The sequence below is a fragment of the Podarcis vaucheri genome (genome assembly GCF_965113315.1).
Source record: "Podarcis vaucheri genome assembly, chromosome: 11".
NCBI classification, from domain to species: Eukaryota; Metazoa; Chordata; class Lepidosauria; order Squamata; family Lacertidae; genus Podarcis; species Podarcis vaucheri.
In genome coordinates this window covers 48,657,980-48,673,387 of record NC_138749.1, presented here as the reverse complement: position 1 = coordinate 48,673,387, position 15,408 = coordinate 48,657,980, and the positions used below count along the sequence as shown (strand labels likewise).

The 15,408-nt window shown below is 38.8% G+C and overlaps 1 protein-coding gene across 5 annotated transcripts in view; it reads right to left on the bottom strand.

Moving 5' to 3' along the window:
• The window catches only part of PRDM6 (PR/SET domain 6), a 98,282-nt gene that overhangs the window by 28,589 nt on the left and 54,285 nt on the right, over positions 1-15,408 (bottom strand). For all 5 annotated transcript variants that reach the window (XM_082191587.1, XM_082191589.1, XM_082191590.1 and 2 more), the window contains 2 exons: positions 6,240-6,367; positions 372-496 (listed from right to left, as the gene is read on the bottom strand). In XM_082191587.1, coding sequence (XP_082047713.1) covers positions 372-496; positions 6,240-6,367 — 253 coding nt within the window. The remainder of the gene's footprint in view (positions 1-371; positions 497-6,239; positions 6,368-15,408) is intronic.

Here is a 15,408-nt window from a genome sequence, read left to right as displayed (position 1 = left end):
AATAATCCCTCATAACATGGTTCCAAAAGATTTTCATAAAACATTTTTCTGTAGCCACTTTAATTGTTTTGTCTATTATTTCAATCTACAGACTACTTTTCCATGTTTCAGTTTTCAGAGCAGTGCCATTTTGAGTAACAGCCCAAGCTTCATTCCTGGATTTTATGTTTAGTTCAGTTCTGTCCCTACCAAGTCAAGAGTTTTTTCTTAGTGTCTTAAAATGCATTTCTAAATTGGAAAAATTCACAATAATTTAATGCAAACTGAGTGTTCACATATTTGAATCTGCACATATTTTAAGGAGAACAAAGAACTAATTGTAGTAACAAAATGTGAAACCAACGTATACGGAGATGAAATAAGATACTTACAGTTCTCATCTTGTGCAATGCACTGTAACGGGATTCCAAAGAAAGATGTGTAGCTGTCATTATACCAGACCAACAACTCTGTGCCCCTGGGAATATCCATGCAAGCTCTGTAGAATATATTTGACCTGGTCATAACAAGCAAAGGGAGAAAGAATGAATGGTTGGGCAATAATTCTTCAGGAGCATCCACTAATCAGTGGAAGAGAGAGAAAAGCCTAGTGAAAGCTGCCCTCCATACAGATCCTAGTGGTTCTAGCAGAGCTGGCCCCTTCTATACCCCACTTACTATCTCAAGATTGCTTAAGGAAGAACTAACTTGTCCTGAGAGGAAGAAGAGAAAAGGCACAAACCGTTCTAACTGTAGCTAGGTGTATGAAAAGAGCTGGTATAAGCAGCTAGCCTGTGACAAGCGAGGAAGGTAGCTACTACAAATCATTTTTTTAAAACCCTAATATGTATTAATGGTATTTGTATTTATTTTTACATAGGCAGAGGTTGCTCTGGTTTGTTTTTGTTAGAAGACAATGCACAAATACAATGAATAAATGGACAGATGGATAAAAGAATTCTAAGTGGCGCCCATGTAAAGCATAAAAACAAAGTGCATTGTATTTCAAAGCAAAAGCCATCTGAACTCTGAATATGTAGATGAATACAAATATATAATTTTGGCATAGCATCCTTAAAATATGCTTGTAGAGAAAATGATTGCCATGATGGAAGAATATTTCACACTTCCATGAAATGTTTAAATGCCTGGGGGACCTTGGGGTTCTGATAATAAAACCAACACCAACATCCCTAAACAAGAACCCCAAATTTAAAGTAGATCCCACAAGCCTGAAGTCTACTTCTGGCATAGACAAGCTAGTTTTCTTTGTTCCTAACACAGTAAACAAATGATTTAGATCTAAAATAAAAATGTTACTAATAACCTTGACATTTCTTTACACTGCTTTTATCCTAGAACAGAAATATATTTCTCAAAGCTTTAGCTTATGAACGTACATTTCTATAGAAAATGGAAGTCCACTCTAGGAATGTTTCCTCAAAGTAAGCTCCAAAGTGGGGCTTGCTTCAATAACTTTCTTTTCTGTAAGTATGCATAGGATTGCATCCTTTTGTGATATTTGTGGTTACTGTGAATTTTTATGAACCTTTTAAGTTTGAAAGGTGGTATATAACTTTAATAAATTAATATGCAGATACCCTGTGTCAGGCCTTCTCCTTGGTGACGCCCCGGCTTTGGAGTTCCTTCTGCCCCAAAATTCAACAGGCATCTATGTTGACGTTCTTTTTAGATAGGTGTTTGGAAACTGTGACTGATTTTATTACGGCTGACTGTTTTACTGCTGGTTTATGTACCCTGTTTTTTATTGGCATTTATTGTTCTTTATTGAAGATTTACTGTCCCATGCCCTAAGATCTTTCGATGAAGGGTGGTATAGAAATATTGTAAATAAAAGAATGAAGGAATATATCTCTCCCCACCCAACCCCCAGAGTATGAATAGGGGAAGCATTGCTATTTCATAAGAATCACAAATATTGGATGAACATAAATGACAACCAACCAAGTCCAAAGAAGGGGAAAAAAATCTAGGAATCTTATTTTGCTTTTGATACACCTTCGTAAAAAATAATAGACACAATGAAAGTACATGCAGTACAATCCTATCTATATTTACTAAGAAGAAATTCCCACTGATTTCAGTGGGGCTTACTCCTGGGTATATTTCCCTAGCATTACCACCTAATGTCTGTACTTGGCTTAGGCATGGCTCACCACTAAACCCATGGTTGTAGTAACAGTTACCCATTTACCTATTCACCAGTAAATCCATATTTCTGTTTAGCTAACATCTTATAATGGAGCTGAGATTCAAAATTTGTTTAAGCAGATACATAAAAATCAGTTAACAATTATATGAAACCCCACATGCTGGTAAAACCAATGTGAGACCAGGCTTTTAGGAGATAAAATAATAAAAATGAAAATAACTGTGGAGTGGCTGTCGTTGAAGCCAGTTATAGCAAAGTAAAACATACTTATATGAGATGGATAGTAATTCAATAAATACAAGACAAGCTTTCCATTCTGGCTGAAATATTGCCTACCAGAATTATACAGTTGTTGTGGTAAGAAATGACATTTTTTTACATTATCTTGCGTAAAGTGTGGAGACATAAATGGACTTTTAAAAAAGTTGAATCTCCACTGGTTTCTGCAATGAAGAATTGCTACAAATATTAGCCTGAAGTTTGAGATAAAAGTGTGCAGGGTTGGTAGGCCTTAAATTTAGCCTCTCTATAAAGAATTGGCTGTAGCGGTGCAATTTGTTTCTTGTATAACACTGCCGACATAAGGAGAATCCTTAACCACATTTTTCATGGCAGTGAGATATGCACTTGTCAACATATTTTGTCACCGCAAAGTGGCTCTTGGCAACAGGATCATAAAGATCAATAAAAAAGTGCAGATTCTCAATATTTTACAAGCAGCTGCAAAAATTTCATTTATCTTGTTATTTTCCTCGCTTACTGCCACCCTGTCTCAGGAGGGCACTGCTGGCTAAGCATAATGCTTTTTCCCAACATTCTATGAATATCTGACAAAAACTCCTGCCTCCGTCTCTTTCCTGCCCTCTCTCCCTACCCCTCCATCTATTTCCACCCAAGCTGTACATTTTATTAATTCTTTCCACCATTACATAAAAATCAAAATCAGGGCAGTGCTATAAATCACCCGCATCTCCTGACTTTAAAAAAAAATAAAAATGAGTCTACTTTGTACTTCACCCTTGTAACTTTTCATCTCTCTGTTTGGCTTCACCTAACATAAACATAGCAGCCCAGCAAATGAATGTGCTAAAACCCAATGACACACTTTGCTGCTGAAAGAGCTGAACTGTTTTCAAGCAATGGGTGGTCTTTAAGGCTTGGAGTAGGCCAAAAAAAGGGGGGGGGAGTGTAAGCATACACGATTCCTTACAAGCATATAGAGCTTCCAAAACTTGCAGAAATCTCTGCATGCTGAAGTACATCAAAGGGATTTTTCCTCTTTCGGATAATATTTCCTTTGCTGACATGTATTTAGTATTGTGGTTGGATGACTCATAAAGATAGCTTTGTGGCGTCCCAACGCAGTTGAAGCAGAACACATGCCAACAAACATTATTGTCAGCTTCAAAATAAAAACAAAACGTTCAGCTAAGGGTCAATCAATCAAGAGTGCTTTGAAGAAAATTCCATTTAGATATTACAAATCATAACAGAATGAATTTGAAACAGCTGACTTTCAGTGAGGAAGACGTCCATGCACAATAAAAAATTAAGACGGTTTTTCAGTGTCCAACTTTTCTATTTTCTTACACTTGGACGTGGTCCCTGGTGATAGATGCCAATTGTTGTTTTTTTAATTGTGTTTTTGTAGTTCATTTTTAAAAGATCTAAAGTAATCGAAAACAGATCAACAGAGGGAACTCTAAGGAACAGCTCCATCATGAAAGGAGAATTGTAAAATCCACTTAATATTGACAGATGTGTAATGACTTTCTCATGGTCTCATTTTGCTTGAGATTTTAATCTGCATGTACGCAAATATGCACACACATAGTGATCCAGTGATTTGCTGCAGACATAGTGGTGTAAATGGATGTAAATACCTCCCTTGTCCGCAAGGGCTGTCTGTGGGTCCTTCAATGGAAAGGACAACTTTACACATGCATCCTTTTTGGTAGCCAGAAGTGTCACATGGATGAGCATATACAGGCATCGTGGATAAACATAAAAAGGTAAAGGTACCCCTGCCCGTACGGGCCAGTCTTGACAGACTCTAGGGTTGTGCGCTCATCTCACTCTATAGGCCGGGAGCCAGCGCTGTCCGCAGACACTTCCGGGTCACGTGGCCAGTGTGACAAGTTGCATCTGGCGAGCCAGCGCAGCACACGGAACGCCATTTACCTTCCCACTGGTAAGCGGTCCCTATTTATCTACTTGCACCCGGAGGTGCTTTCGAACTGCTAGGTTGGCAGGCGCTGGGACCGAACGACGGGAGCGCACCCCGCCGCGGGGATTCGAACCGCTGACCATGAGATCGGCAAGTCCTAGGCGCTGAGGTTTTACCCACAGCGCCACCCGCGTCCCTGGATAAACATATACAGGCCTTCAAATCTGCATCAGGGCAAAATCTAAGTATGAATACTTTACATAAATGCTCATGACATAAAAAAATGACTACTAGTCAAAGTATTCTTTATGATCTCAGAAACAATTCTTTGATTTACCAATTTAATACTGTTTTGCTGACATTCAGAACAATTGTTGTTGACGTCTTTTAAAAATATAAGTCTCTGTTGCTGCACTTGGATTAGTTACACAAACTGAGAAGTGTTCCCCCCCCTTTGAACTGCTTTTGTCTACTTTGATGGTTAACCCAAAGAAATATAATTTGATGATTATCTAGTTATGAAACTGGGTGTATAATACAAAAACTACAATGCCCCCCTTTTTTCATATGTGATTTTTTAAATAAAAAAAAAATACAAAAAAAGATTAAAGCTTGAGGTTATTTTTTAAAAAGAATAAGCTAATGTAGCAGTTTCCAAGTTGGCCATTCCTTCATACTGCTAAAAAGTCCAGTAGGGCCAAACAGTTATTTATCATTGAGAGCCCCTATATTTACGCAGCACATTTAATAAGCAGCTTTGACTGTAAATGCGAGCTCATAGTCACCTTATATATCCCAAATCAACTTCTCATGTTGGTTCCTTAGCTGACTACAGACTATGGTCTTCTTTGCAGGCAGGTGCTATCCCACAAAATATCTGATTATCTGTGGATAAAGTTGACTGCTCCAATATTTTCAGACGAAAGTGGTAGTAACATTTGAAAGATGAATAAGCAGCATGCACTGTTTTTGGAAAACTGTGCTTTTGGCTCCCAGGTGAGTGGTACTATGCCTTTAAAAGCTGTACAGAAAGGACATATATTGCAGGTATCAGTCCTCCAACATCCACAGCACTCAGGAGGGTGTGGTGTCAGTTTGCAATAAGAGAGCTCAGCAACACATGTGTCTCAGAAGTCACACGTGTTGTTTTCTTTCCATTTCACTATATTCATTTTGAGAAAGCAAGTAGGAAAAGCATATTATGTGAAGCCAGTTAGCTGATGGCAAGGAGTTACTCTTACAAAGGACTATAAAAGGGGATGAGACACATTTTGGGGGTACAAATCCTTTAGTAAGGATTATTATTATTATTATTATTATTAGCCATGATAACTAAATGCTAGCTCCAGTTTCTGAGAGAGTTAGTGAGGAGTAAATCAGTTGCCTTCAGGCTTATGGGCTTCCTAGAAATATATGGTGGGCCGCAGTGGGAAACAGGAAGTTAGATTAAATGAACTTTAGGTCATTTTATGTTGTTATGCTCATGGCTTAAATGTGAATTCCTCTGTCTAAATAAGACCAGGCCAGACCTTTTTATGTAAAGTGGACAATGGACATATGCCAGAGATATACCAAAAGAAGAAATTTATTGCAGGGATACTGTTCTGCAAAATGGAACCAGCAGAAGATTTTGCACAACTTAGCAGAAGTACCCATTTTGAAATGTTGTACAAACCCTTGTGGTTGTAGATATTGTAATGTGTTCTACAAACAGAAGCACATTACTGGGATTCAGTTGCCTATTCTCACAAAACCATCTTGTGCTACATCAGAAAAAGCCCTCCCATTTTCAAAGGGCACGTTTAGATCCAGCCCAGTAAGTTCAGCTCCTTACAGTTTTCTAAAACACATTTCTTTGGCAATGCTTTTATCACAGCAAAATAAAAAGATATTCGGAGAATAAACTGAAGCACACTTTACCTGTACTGGACTACGGTTAAGTTCTGCTCCCCACAGTGCCTTGCACATCGAATATACCTCATCCAGCTTGACTTACTGGGTTCCCCACCATCAATAAAGTGCTGTAGTGTCCCATCTTGGTCATATATCTGTAAAAGAGGTCAGAAGGTCAAATAGTTAGAATGAATCATCAGCAATCATTTTCACTGCTTTGCCAGTGTTTCTGTGCGTCTGTTCCAGAAATTTATAGCAATGAGATTTCACAGCTTATTGATGCTTTTAGAAACCCAAACGGAACAAAGAACAAAATATTTTTAGTGATGGAAGTTTATCATGTCTCTCTTATCAGGCCAATCTTTCCTATATTTAACAGACTGTTGGTATATCAAAGAGGTAACCATGTTTCCCAAAGAATATTTAACCTACTTTGACAGACCAGCCTTAAATAATGAACTGTGAGATAAACAAACATCAAGAAATCTGGATGCAAGAACTGCAGTGGAACGGCTGGACAAGGATCAACATTCTCTAAGCAAGTATTCTTCTGTTGTTGTTGTTGTTGCACCAAAACCTCTCACTGACCAAATATTTCCCAAAAAAGTTATTTGCATAATGCTAAATGGGAAAGGAATGTAAGGAACAACCATGCTGGGAGAAATGTTTGCCATTTTGTACAAAACTGCAAACCTAATTGAACATGTAAATAAAACAGACAACTTAAAAATTGAATGTCAATCTGTGCAGGAAATGCTGAATACTATACTATACTGGGTTTTCAGCCCGACTATCTGGTGGCAAAGATACTCATTCAAGGATGATTCTGTAGAAATCAACTTGACAAAAGGAGTGCTCACTGGAAGGACAGATCGTGAAGCTGAGGCTCCAATACTTTGGCCACCTCATGAGAAGAGAAGACTCCCTGGAAAAGACCCTGATGTTGGGAAAGATGGAGGGCACAAGGAGAAGGGGACGACAGAGGACGAGATGGTTGGATAGTGTTCTCGAAGCTACCAGCATGAGTTTGACCAAACTGCGGGAGGCAGTGGAAGACAGGGGTGCCTGGCATGCTCTGGTCCATGGGGTCACGAAGAGTCGGACACGACTAAACGACTAAACAACAACATACCTCTGTGATGGACTAAGCATTACTAACATAGGAAGTTGTCTTATACCAAACCAGTCCATTAGTCTATCTACACATCAACCGGCATCAGCTTTCCAGAGTTTCAGGCAAAAGTCTTTTTTACTTCTATCTAGAGAACCCAGAGATTAAAGCTGGGATTTTCTGCATGCAAAACATGTGATATTACACTGAAACCATGTTCCCAAGATTGTGGTGTGTGGGGAGCAAGTCCATACTTCTAAGTTAATTATAATGAATGAAAAACAACTATTTTTAGATCCTTCATCTGTACAGGGGTTTCTTTATTTTTCTTCAAATGAAGAATGAACAGTCTATTTAACAGTAAGTGTACTTTTTAAAATAAGACATTCTTTATGGGGATAAGAGAACCACAGTTTAAAGGTTACTATATTTTTAACTAACACCTTTTCTTTTGAGCCTTGCTCTTTTACCAAGGTCAAAGAATCAAATCTTTATGAGGGTTGTGAATGTTTAATACTTTCTTTTTGTGACTCTCATGATTATTTCATGTGCTTTTGGTTCTCGAGGGAATTAGAAACAGAAGAGCTAAACAAAAAAACAAAACCAAAGTATTCTTTAGGGCTCATTGTTCCAGTTTGGAAAAAGCTGAAAATGCACTTATCCCTTAAATCAGAGAAAGTAAAGCTCCCAAACCTGTTCAGAACTGACCACACCGTGCCTGTTCATTGAAAAGCTACGTGTGGTGCCTTTGGGTCAACAGTTAACTCAAAAAGCAATGGTGAAGCCCCCTGATATTCAGTTGAAAAATATCTAGAGCATTCAACAAAATGAAACTACACAGCTCTGTGTAGCTTAATATTATCGTGTCATCAGTAAGAAAGCTTAACTTCATACTCATATGAATCAGGGATGAGGAGCCTGTGACCTCCACGTTTTTGGACTAGCATCAGCCCCAGCTGGCCAGCTTAGCCAATGGGCAGGATGGCAGGAGTTTTAGTCCAGCAATATGAGACAAAGAGATGTGAAGACCCAGGGGCGGGGGCAAATTGGGAGAGGACCCAATATTTCCCCCTATCCCATTTGTCCAATGGAAAAACTCAAAATTTTGGGAAATACTGGAAAAAAACCCTCTTATGAATTATTTTGGTTTTTTGGAATAAAATACTTTTTACTCTCTCATAATGTGTGCTATGCTTGTTATGTAAGGGGGGAAAAGAAATATATACAATATGTAATTTCTTATCAAACCTTAAGTTATCTTACTTTAACAACATAAAATGTATGAGATATCTCATAGTTGTTTCAGTGTTCCTAACTGTCTGGGTTTTTTTTTTCCAATCTCAGGGTAAGGTCTTATTTCTCAGGAAACAGGGTGCTCTTTAAATATGTCAATTAAACATGCCAAATAGTATAAGTTTGGGATGTATTTCAATTTCTCCCCCAAAATTCCATTTACCTCCGAAACCCCGGGATAGGGAAAAGGCAGAATTTCCTTCCCCACCCCCGCCCATGGCTTCAAAATTTCCAGAAATTATAAATCTTTAGCCAAACCACACATGACATGGTAGATCCATCAACAGATCTATCAACTTTTGATCAAAGCACTGGTAAATCAGGAAACTTGTATAGGGAGGGAAAAATTGAATATCACTTTAATCAGTGCCATTGCTTTGACCGCATCGAAGCGCCCATTGCCTTCTTTTGGAGTATTTTTAAAAAAGAGATCCAGTTATGGAACTTCTACATCACATGTGAATTGGACCACAGCTTATCCACAGAAAATGCTCCTTTCATTTCTGTAGAGAATCTAGTGCTAGTATAATTGTTTTAATCAGATCATGCATAAATATCGAAGGACTAACAATAAAAGCAAACACCAAACTGTAATTGGTTGACAGATGTAATTTAAATGCTTAGGCTTAAATTCTGTCTCCAATTACATGTGCTTATAACCCTTTTAAATTAACTGTGTGCAGTTCATGAGTACTGGACTACTTAATTTCAACACTTTTAAGGTTTAATGCTTTTTGAATAAATATTGTGGGTTCCAACTATATTAAAAGTTTTGCTACGCTGCTAAGTAAAACCTGTTCTTAATAGTGTACTCCAAATATTTCCAAACATTAAAAAAATTGTTTAAAATATTTTTAATTACTATTTTATGTAAACACGACAGGCCACAATGACTTAAATGATGAGGATTGTGGGAATGAAGAAGTATTTTATACTGAATAATCCTTTAACGTTTCTTAGAGCACATCAGATGCTATTCCACTTGAAAATTTAGAGAACTCAGTTTTATAATAGGAAATCACTTGTAACTAGGGATAGAACAGAAATTCAGTTCAATTCAGATTTTAGTGCAAACCTACATAATTCACTGTTTGAAAAATATATATGAACTAAAACACAGCTATTCTTCAAAAACCACGTTGATGAATTTAATGCTATTCTCCAACCAAGCAATAAACACAAAAATGCTTGTACGGGAAGTGTGCGCAAAAATGTATATTTTAGCAAAAAAACTTTTAAAATCATGGTTAGGGGAAACTATTCCAAAAAATGTGTATATATTAGGAAAAAAATCATACTAAAATGATAATTTTATATGGGCTTTTTGTTTTTGGAAAATGCAATGGGTCTTTGAAACTGAGGGGGGTTACTGTTGGGGGTTTTTTGTTATGTGTTTTTGCGTTTTTATATTGTAAATGACCCTGTGATCATCAGATGTAGGGCAATATAGAATATTAATAAATAGAAAACAAACTATGTTATTATAATCCTGCATGCAATTGCACTCTTAATGTCTTACCTTTTGTGCTAGAAAATAAAATGTAATGGATTTTGTTATCATCTCGAAGTCATAAATGAATTTGATTGTGTAAGCGGACGGATCCATTACAGCTCAAAGAGCTGCAGGTTGTCAGCTGAACTGGAACAAATGGGGCAACAGTTTCAGAGTATATCTCAGAACCTCCCCAACCAAAACAAATTGCTAACCACTACAAATATTTGTTTTTCAGAAATGCTTTGTTTTTAATTTACAGTGAGTTCACACAACCATTCTTTCCAGTATGGAGATCAAAACAGATCAAATTAGATCTCTCCACATCTTTTTCTTTACTTTGAACAGCTTTATGGAGCTTCTAGTTTGCTCAGTAAAGCAACTGTGGAGAAGGTTTTTAATTCTCCCACCCCTGTGTCGTCTCCTATCTGATATAAGCCAAGCAGGTACCTGAATTTCCCCTCCTAATGGGGCTGATAACAGAACTGGGGGTGGGGGGTGGGGGGTCGAAGTTGACAGGGAAACGGCACACAAGGAAAGGATCAGTCTCCTGAATCATCCCTGTTTGGGCATTAAGTTGACTTTTTCAGTTGAAGACTACCTGTGAAATCCTCTATTGGGGTGGGTGTGTATGCATGATCTGCCAATTCCACAGCCCTGCTGGGTTACACCAAGTTTTAGGGGTGTGTCTTTCCTTCATCTTGGAAGTTTTTGTTTTCCCTCTCATCTGCTTTAATGTGGAGACAATTAACTATATCAGCTCCAGGCTGCTATACCTAACAGAGCTGATTCTAGGATCGATCAGAGAAATGGATGGGCTTGGGCCTCACAGATACTAGGCCTCCTCTGATCCACCCCACTCAAAACAACTTCTCTGGGAGTTACTACCAAGAAAAACACCTGGCAGTGGGGGATTTACAGAATTTTCTAACCTGCTCAAGCCATAGGCTCTGTTGGGAATTGCTTTTGTCTTTAGTTAACGGCTAACAAATGCAAGGTTGTTGCATCTGAATGTTTTCCTTTTTCCATAGGTTTAACAGGCTTTGTGGTTCACTGACTCAGTAATTCCAATCTCTGAGCAGTGAAAGATGCTCCTAGTTTAGTTTATTTATTTGAAGATGGTAATGTACCCTACATACCAGTCACAAGAGCACTTGGATGGAGTATGATGAGGCAGTTACATCCTTGTGGAAGCTGTTTCCCACTTTCATTTATCTAAACCACTGCACACTGCAAGTATTAAGCTACACTAACTGAGAATATAAATACAGCTATTCTGGGTCAAACTAATGACCATCTAGCCCAGTATTCTGTCTCCACTAATGGCCAGATGCAGATGCTTCAGAAAGTTTTAACCACATCAGCTGTTAATAGAGTCCCTGTAGTATGTTACAAGTCACTTTGTTTAAAGTATTATAGTATTAGGAGCACCTTAAGTATTACGATGGATGCCCTTAGCTTCTTGTGCAATAGCTGTTGATATTCTTTCAGTCGTCTAAGAAATTTTCTAGTGCTTTTTTGAACTTCATTAAGCAATTGGCAATTGATACTGCTGTTGAAGAGAGTTCTAGAGGTTAACTGTGCACGACATAGAAAAAAAATGTAAATTAAGTTCACCGTCTCTAGGGGAATTGAATATACTAAAATAGGATGATACAAAGTAGATGAGCTATCCAGTAACACTACCAAGAAAAGCCTGGTAGAAGAGCCAGGTTCCAGAATATATCAAGAATGTTGCACACCAAATCCTACCAGAAAATGTATTTCAAAAGTTCTTATTCTAATATGTAGCCAAGCTTCTGGGGGCCACTTTCCAGTGGTGGACAGGCCTAGAGGCAAAAATAAGCAGAGCCAACTAATGTGAATTTTAGCTTTAGAATCATAGAATTGTAGAGTTGGAAGGGACCCTGAGGGTCATCTAGCCCAACCCCCTGCACTGCAGGAATATGCAGATGCCCCACACAGGGATCGAACCTGAAACCATGGCATTATCAGCATCCTGCTCTAAACAACTGAGATGTTTTTTACTCCCCTTTGTAAGATAGTTTCTACAAACACCCACATACCCGTATAAATACTCTATCTAGGCAAGCAAGAGCCATTATCAGAGTTCAAACACACATTCCAGCCAGGCAAAAACACACCAGCAGGGTGCAAAGCAGGGGTAGTGGAGGGTATGGCCTGGGGAAAGAGGTGTGGCTGGAGCCAGACAGAGAGGCCTGGAGGGCCACATTTGCTCTAGGGCTCTAAGGCTTCCCCACCCTGGCCTACATCACGCAGAATGGAGACTGTGAGATCATGGCAGCAGAATAGCGCATGTTTGTACAACACTTGCATGCAATATATAGGGTTTGCTCTGAGTTAGCAGGAACCTGAAAAAGCAGGGTTCCTAACTGCTTGCAGATAGCCTGTTCACATCATCCACCAAATAAAAGATTAGGAAGAGCAAGAGCATGCACTAACCCATTCCCTTCCCTCCACATATTTAGCAAATGTGTGAAGAGCGCTAACAACTGGAAGGTTCAGAGATTCTAAAATAAGTAGAATCACAACAGGAAGACAAATAGGCCAAAGTCAGCTCCCTAACTTTTAAAAACAACAACACATGTATATTTTTATAAGCACGGCCCTTGCATCAGGAAATGATTTAATACCAGTTTCTGTCTTTACTGAAAATTTTCCATCTTTCTCTATTTCAGCATAGTCATGCATCTGATAATTAGCTACTCTCTACTGACACAAATAAATTATACTATACCAATTCATTACACATTCATTAGAAACACAACTGATTTCAGACTTGACTTCAACCAAGTCTTTTTAAAAAAGGGAAACTACGGCAGTCTATTGCTGTGCATATCTTTAAGAGCAGGACAGAGGATATTTAACAGCTTCTTACTGAGTAATCCTTCTCTGATAGTCTTACAAATATTCTCACTAGTGATTGATGCCAATGGCAATAGCAATAGCAAGGAGGTTCAGAAATCCCATAACTACTTACATCTGATTTTTTCAAATAATATATCTCAAGTAATTCCCAATGACAAGGACTTCCAGCAGAGAGACATAATAATATGATTTTTTCTCTCCAGTCTGTACATATTTGGGTTTAATTAGGACACATTTATATGCCTGGGCCCCTTCTCTACCTGTCCTTCAACTGCTATACTACATGTGAAGATGCTACCTACAAACACCATTTAGAATCTATTGATGTCAGGAAGAAACAGCATGTTCAGATGTGGACATGCAGGATTACAAACCAGAGATTAGGAAGAGTAAGACTGATCCACTGTCAAAATGCCCATCCCTACCCCCCCCAAAAAAAAAATATTCGCAAACCCACTAAAGTCTGAGATGTACAGAAAACATCTTGGCCTCAGAGCCTGCCTATTTAAGAATTTCCATTTTCCTGTCAGATGCCCTGTTTGCTCCTGTCTTCCTTCTTGCCTTAAGCATGTACACAATACAGGCACACTTTCTTCCCCATACAGAGACAGAAACCTCCCTCCCAATTGATCTGTAAACCAGAAAGAAAACAAAGCAACATTTAATTCCCACCTTCCTTGATACTTGGAAGGTGCCAACTGATAATTTTCCATCAAGGGTAGATAAGCGCAGAACAGGTGTTAAAGCTGTGCCCCCAAAGGTAGTGCCACCAGCCAGACTATAGAAAGATTCCCGTCTCCTGGACAGTAAGCTCTTTCGTGCTTCTTCCTTCCAAATTTGTAGCTCATAACTCTGCCCCTTCCAAATTCAAGATTTCAAGACTCTGAAAAACAATTGTTTTTTTGAAGTGGTCCATGCATTCTCTGCCTGTAAGTATGAAATATATAGCTGACTGAAGACACACCATACATTTAAAGCAGATGGGATTCCCAAAAGAATCCTGGGAACTCAAAAGTGAGACACTGCTGTGTGTCTTCAGGTGGAGGTGAGGAGAGGGAGAGGACCTTAAAGACTACATGAGCACTGCTTTTATTTTACTTTTACACAGCAGGGGAGTGCTTGACAGTCCAAGGGTTGTTGGCTCCACATGAGGAATACTTAAACAAAGGCCAAGGAAGGGGAGCCAGGACAAGGTTCACCTATGGTGAAGAAGGAATTCCAGCCCTCAGTTGCTTCCACCTTGGCCCAAAGATAACTTCTATTTCCTGAGGCACCGCCTGTCTAAGACCTTTTAAGACAAAGAGGGTAGCAGTTGTAAACCTCCTGAGGAAAATTTACAACTTCTGACACAGTTGTGAGCTAGCTGTGGTCAACACTGATTCTGATCCATTGCACATGTGACATGTTTGTGCCTCCATCTTGCCCTTCCGCTGCTGGGGAATATGCTTCCCCCATGACTACTACAAACCTCATCTGACTGGAGGAGGACAGAGTTCATCAGAGCACGCTCACCCATGCTTGGTCCCTTTATCAGTTCACCCGTTTTGTTCAGCCTCAAAGGAAGTACTTCCTTGAAGCCCAACTCATCCCCTAGTGCCATTTTAGGAGTACATGGAGACTGAGTGGCTCAGGTTCCCTTTGCCACCAACCTATCACTGGGAAAGGTGGGCCTTTAACTTGATCAGAAGTTTGCATTATTGCTACTATAATATTAATACTCAACATTTACATAGTGCTCAAAATTTATTAAAACAGTTAAACAATAAAATAATAACACAGTTAACAATAAAGTTAAGCCAACAGTATTTATCACTGTGGTGCAGTAGGTGGACTAAGATGAAAGAAGCTTGCCTGTGACATCCCTGAAATTTGAGACTTGAGAACTTTCCATCCAATAGCTCATGTTTATAAGCCCTACAATGCAATACATTGGTGTGTACTGACCCTTTCATTCGGAGCCTGTATTGTTGTAGAACTTATTCAAGCTGGGATCATCATGCAAATTTCAGCAGCTCATACACAGTCTGCATACAGAGGTACCAGATCACACAAATGGATCTCTATTTGAGCACAGCTTAGGGTCCACACACAAGTCCTAAGCACTCAAATGGGGACTACTGTCAACTATGAGCAGCCTGCAGATTTTCTGAACAGACTTTCTGAACTCTTCCAGAAGACACTACATCGTGAAATAATTTAATCTGAAATCTTAAATGATATTATTTGGCTTGTAAATTTTACTACGGAGTAAATCATATGAAGTATTCAGCCTAGTGAAGCCTAGATTTCTTTTGATTTACTCTAATAATTCATGGGTGACATCCAATGGACTAAGTCCACTGTTTTCAATGGGTCTACTCTAACTAACTGACAGACAGGCCATGTATCCATAGCTGTGACCAGAGGAGAAA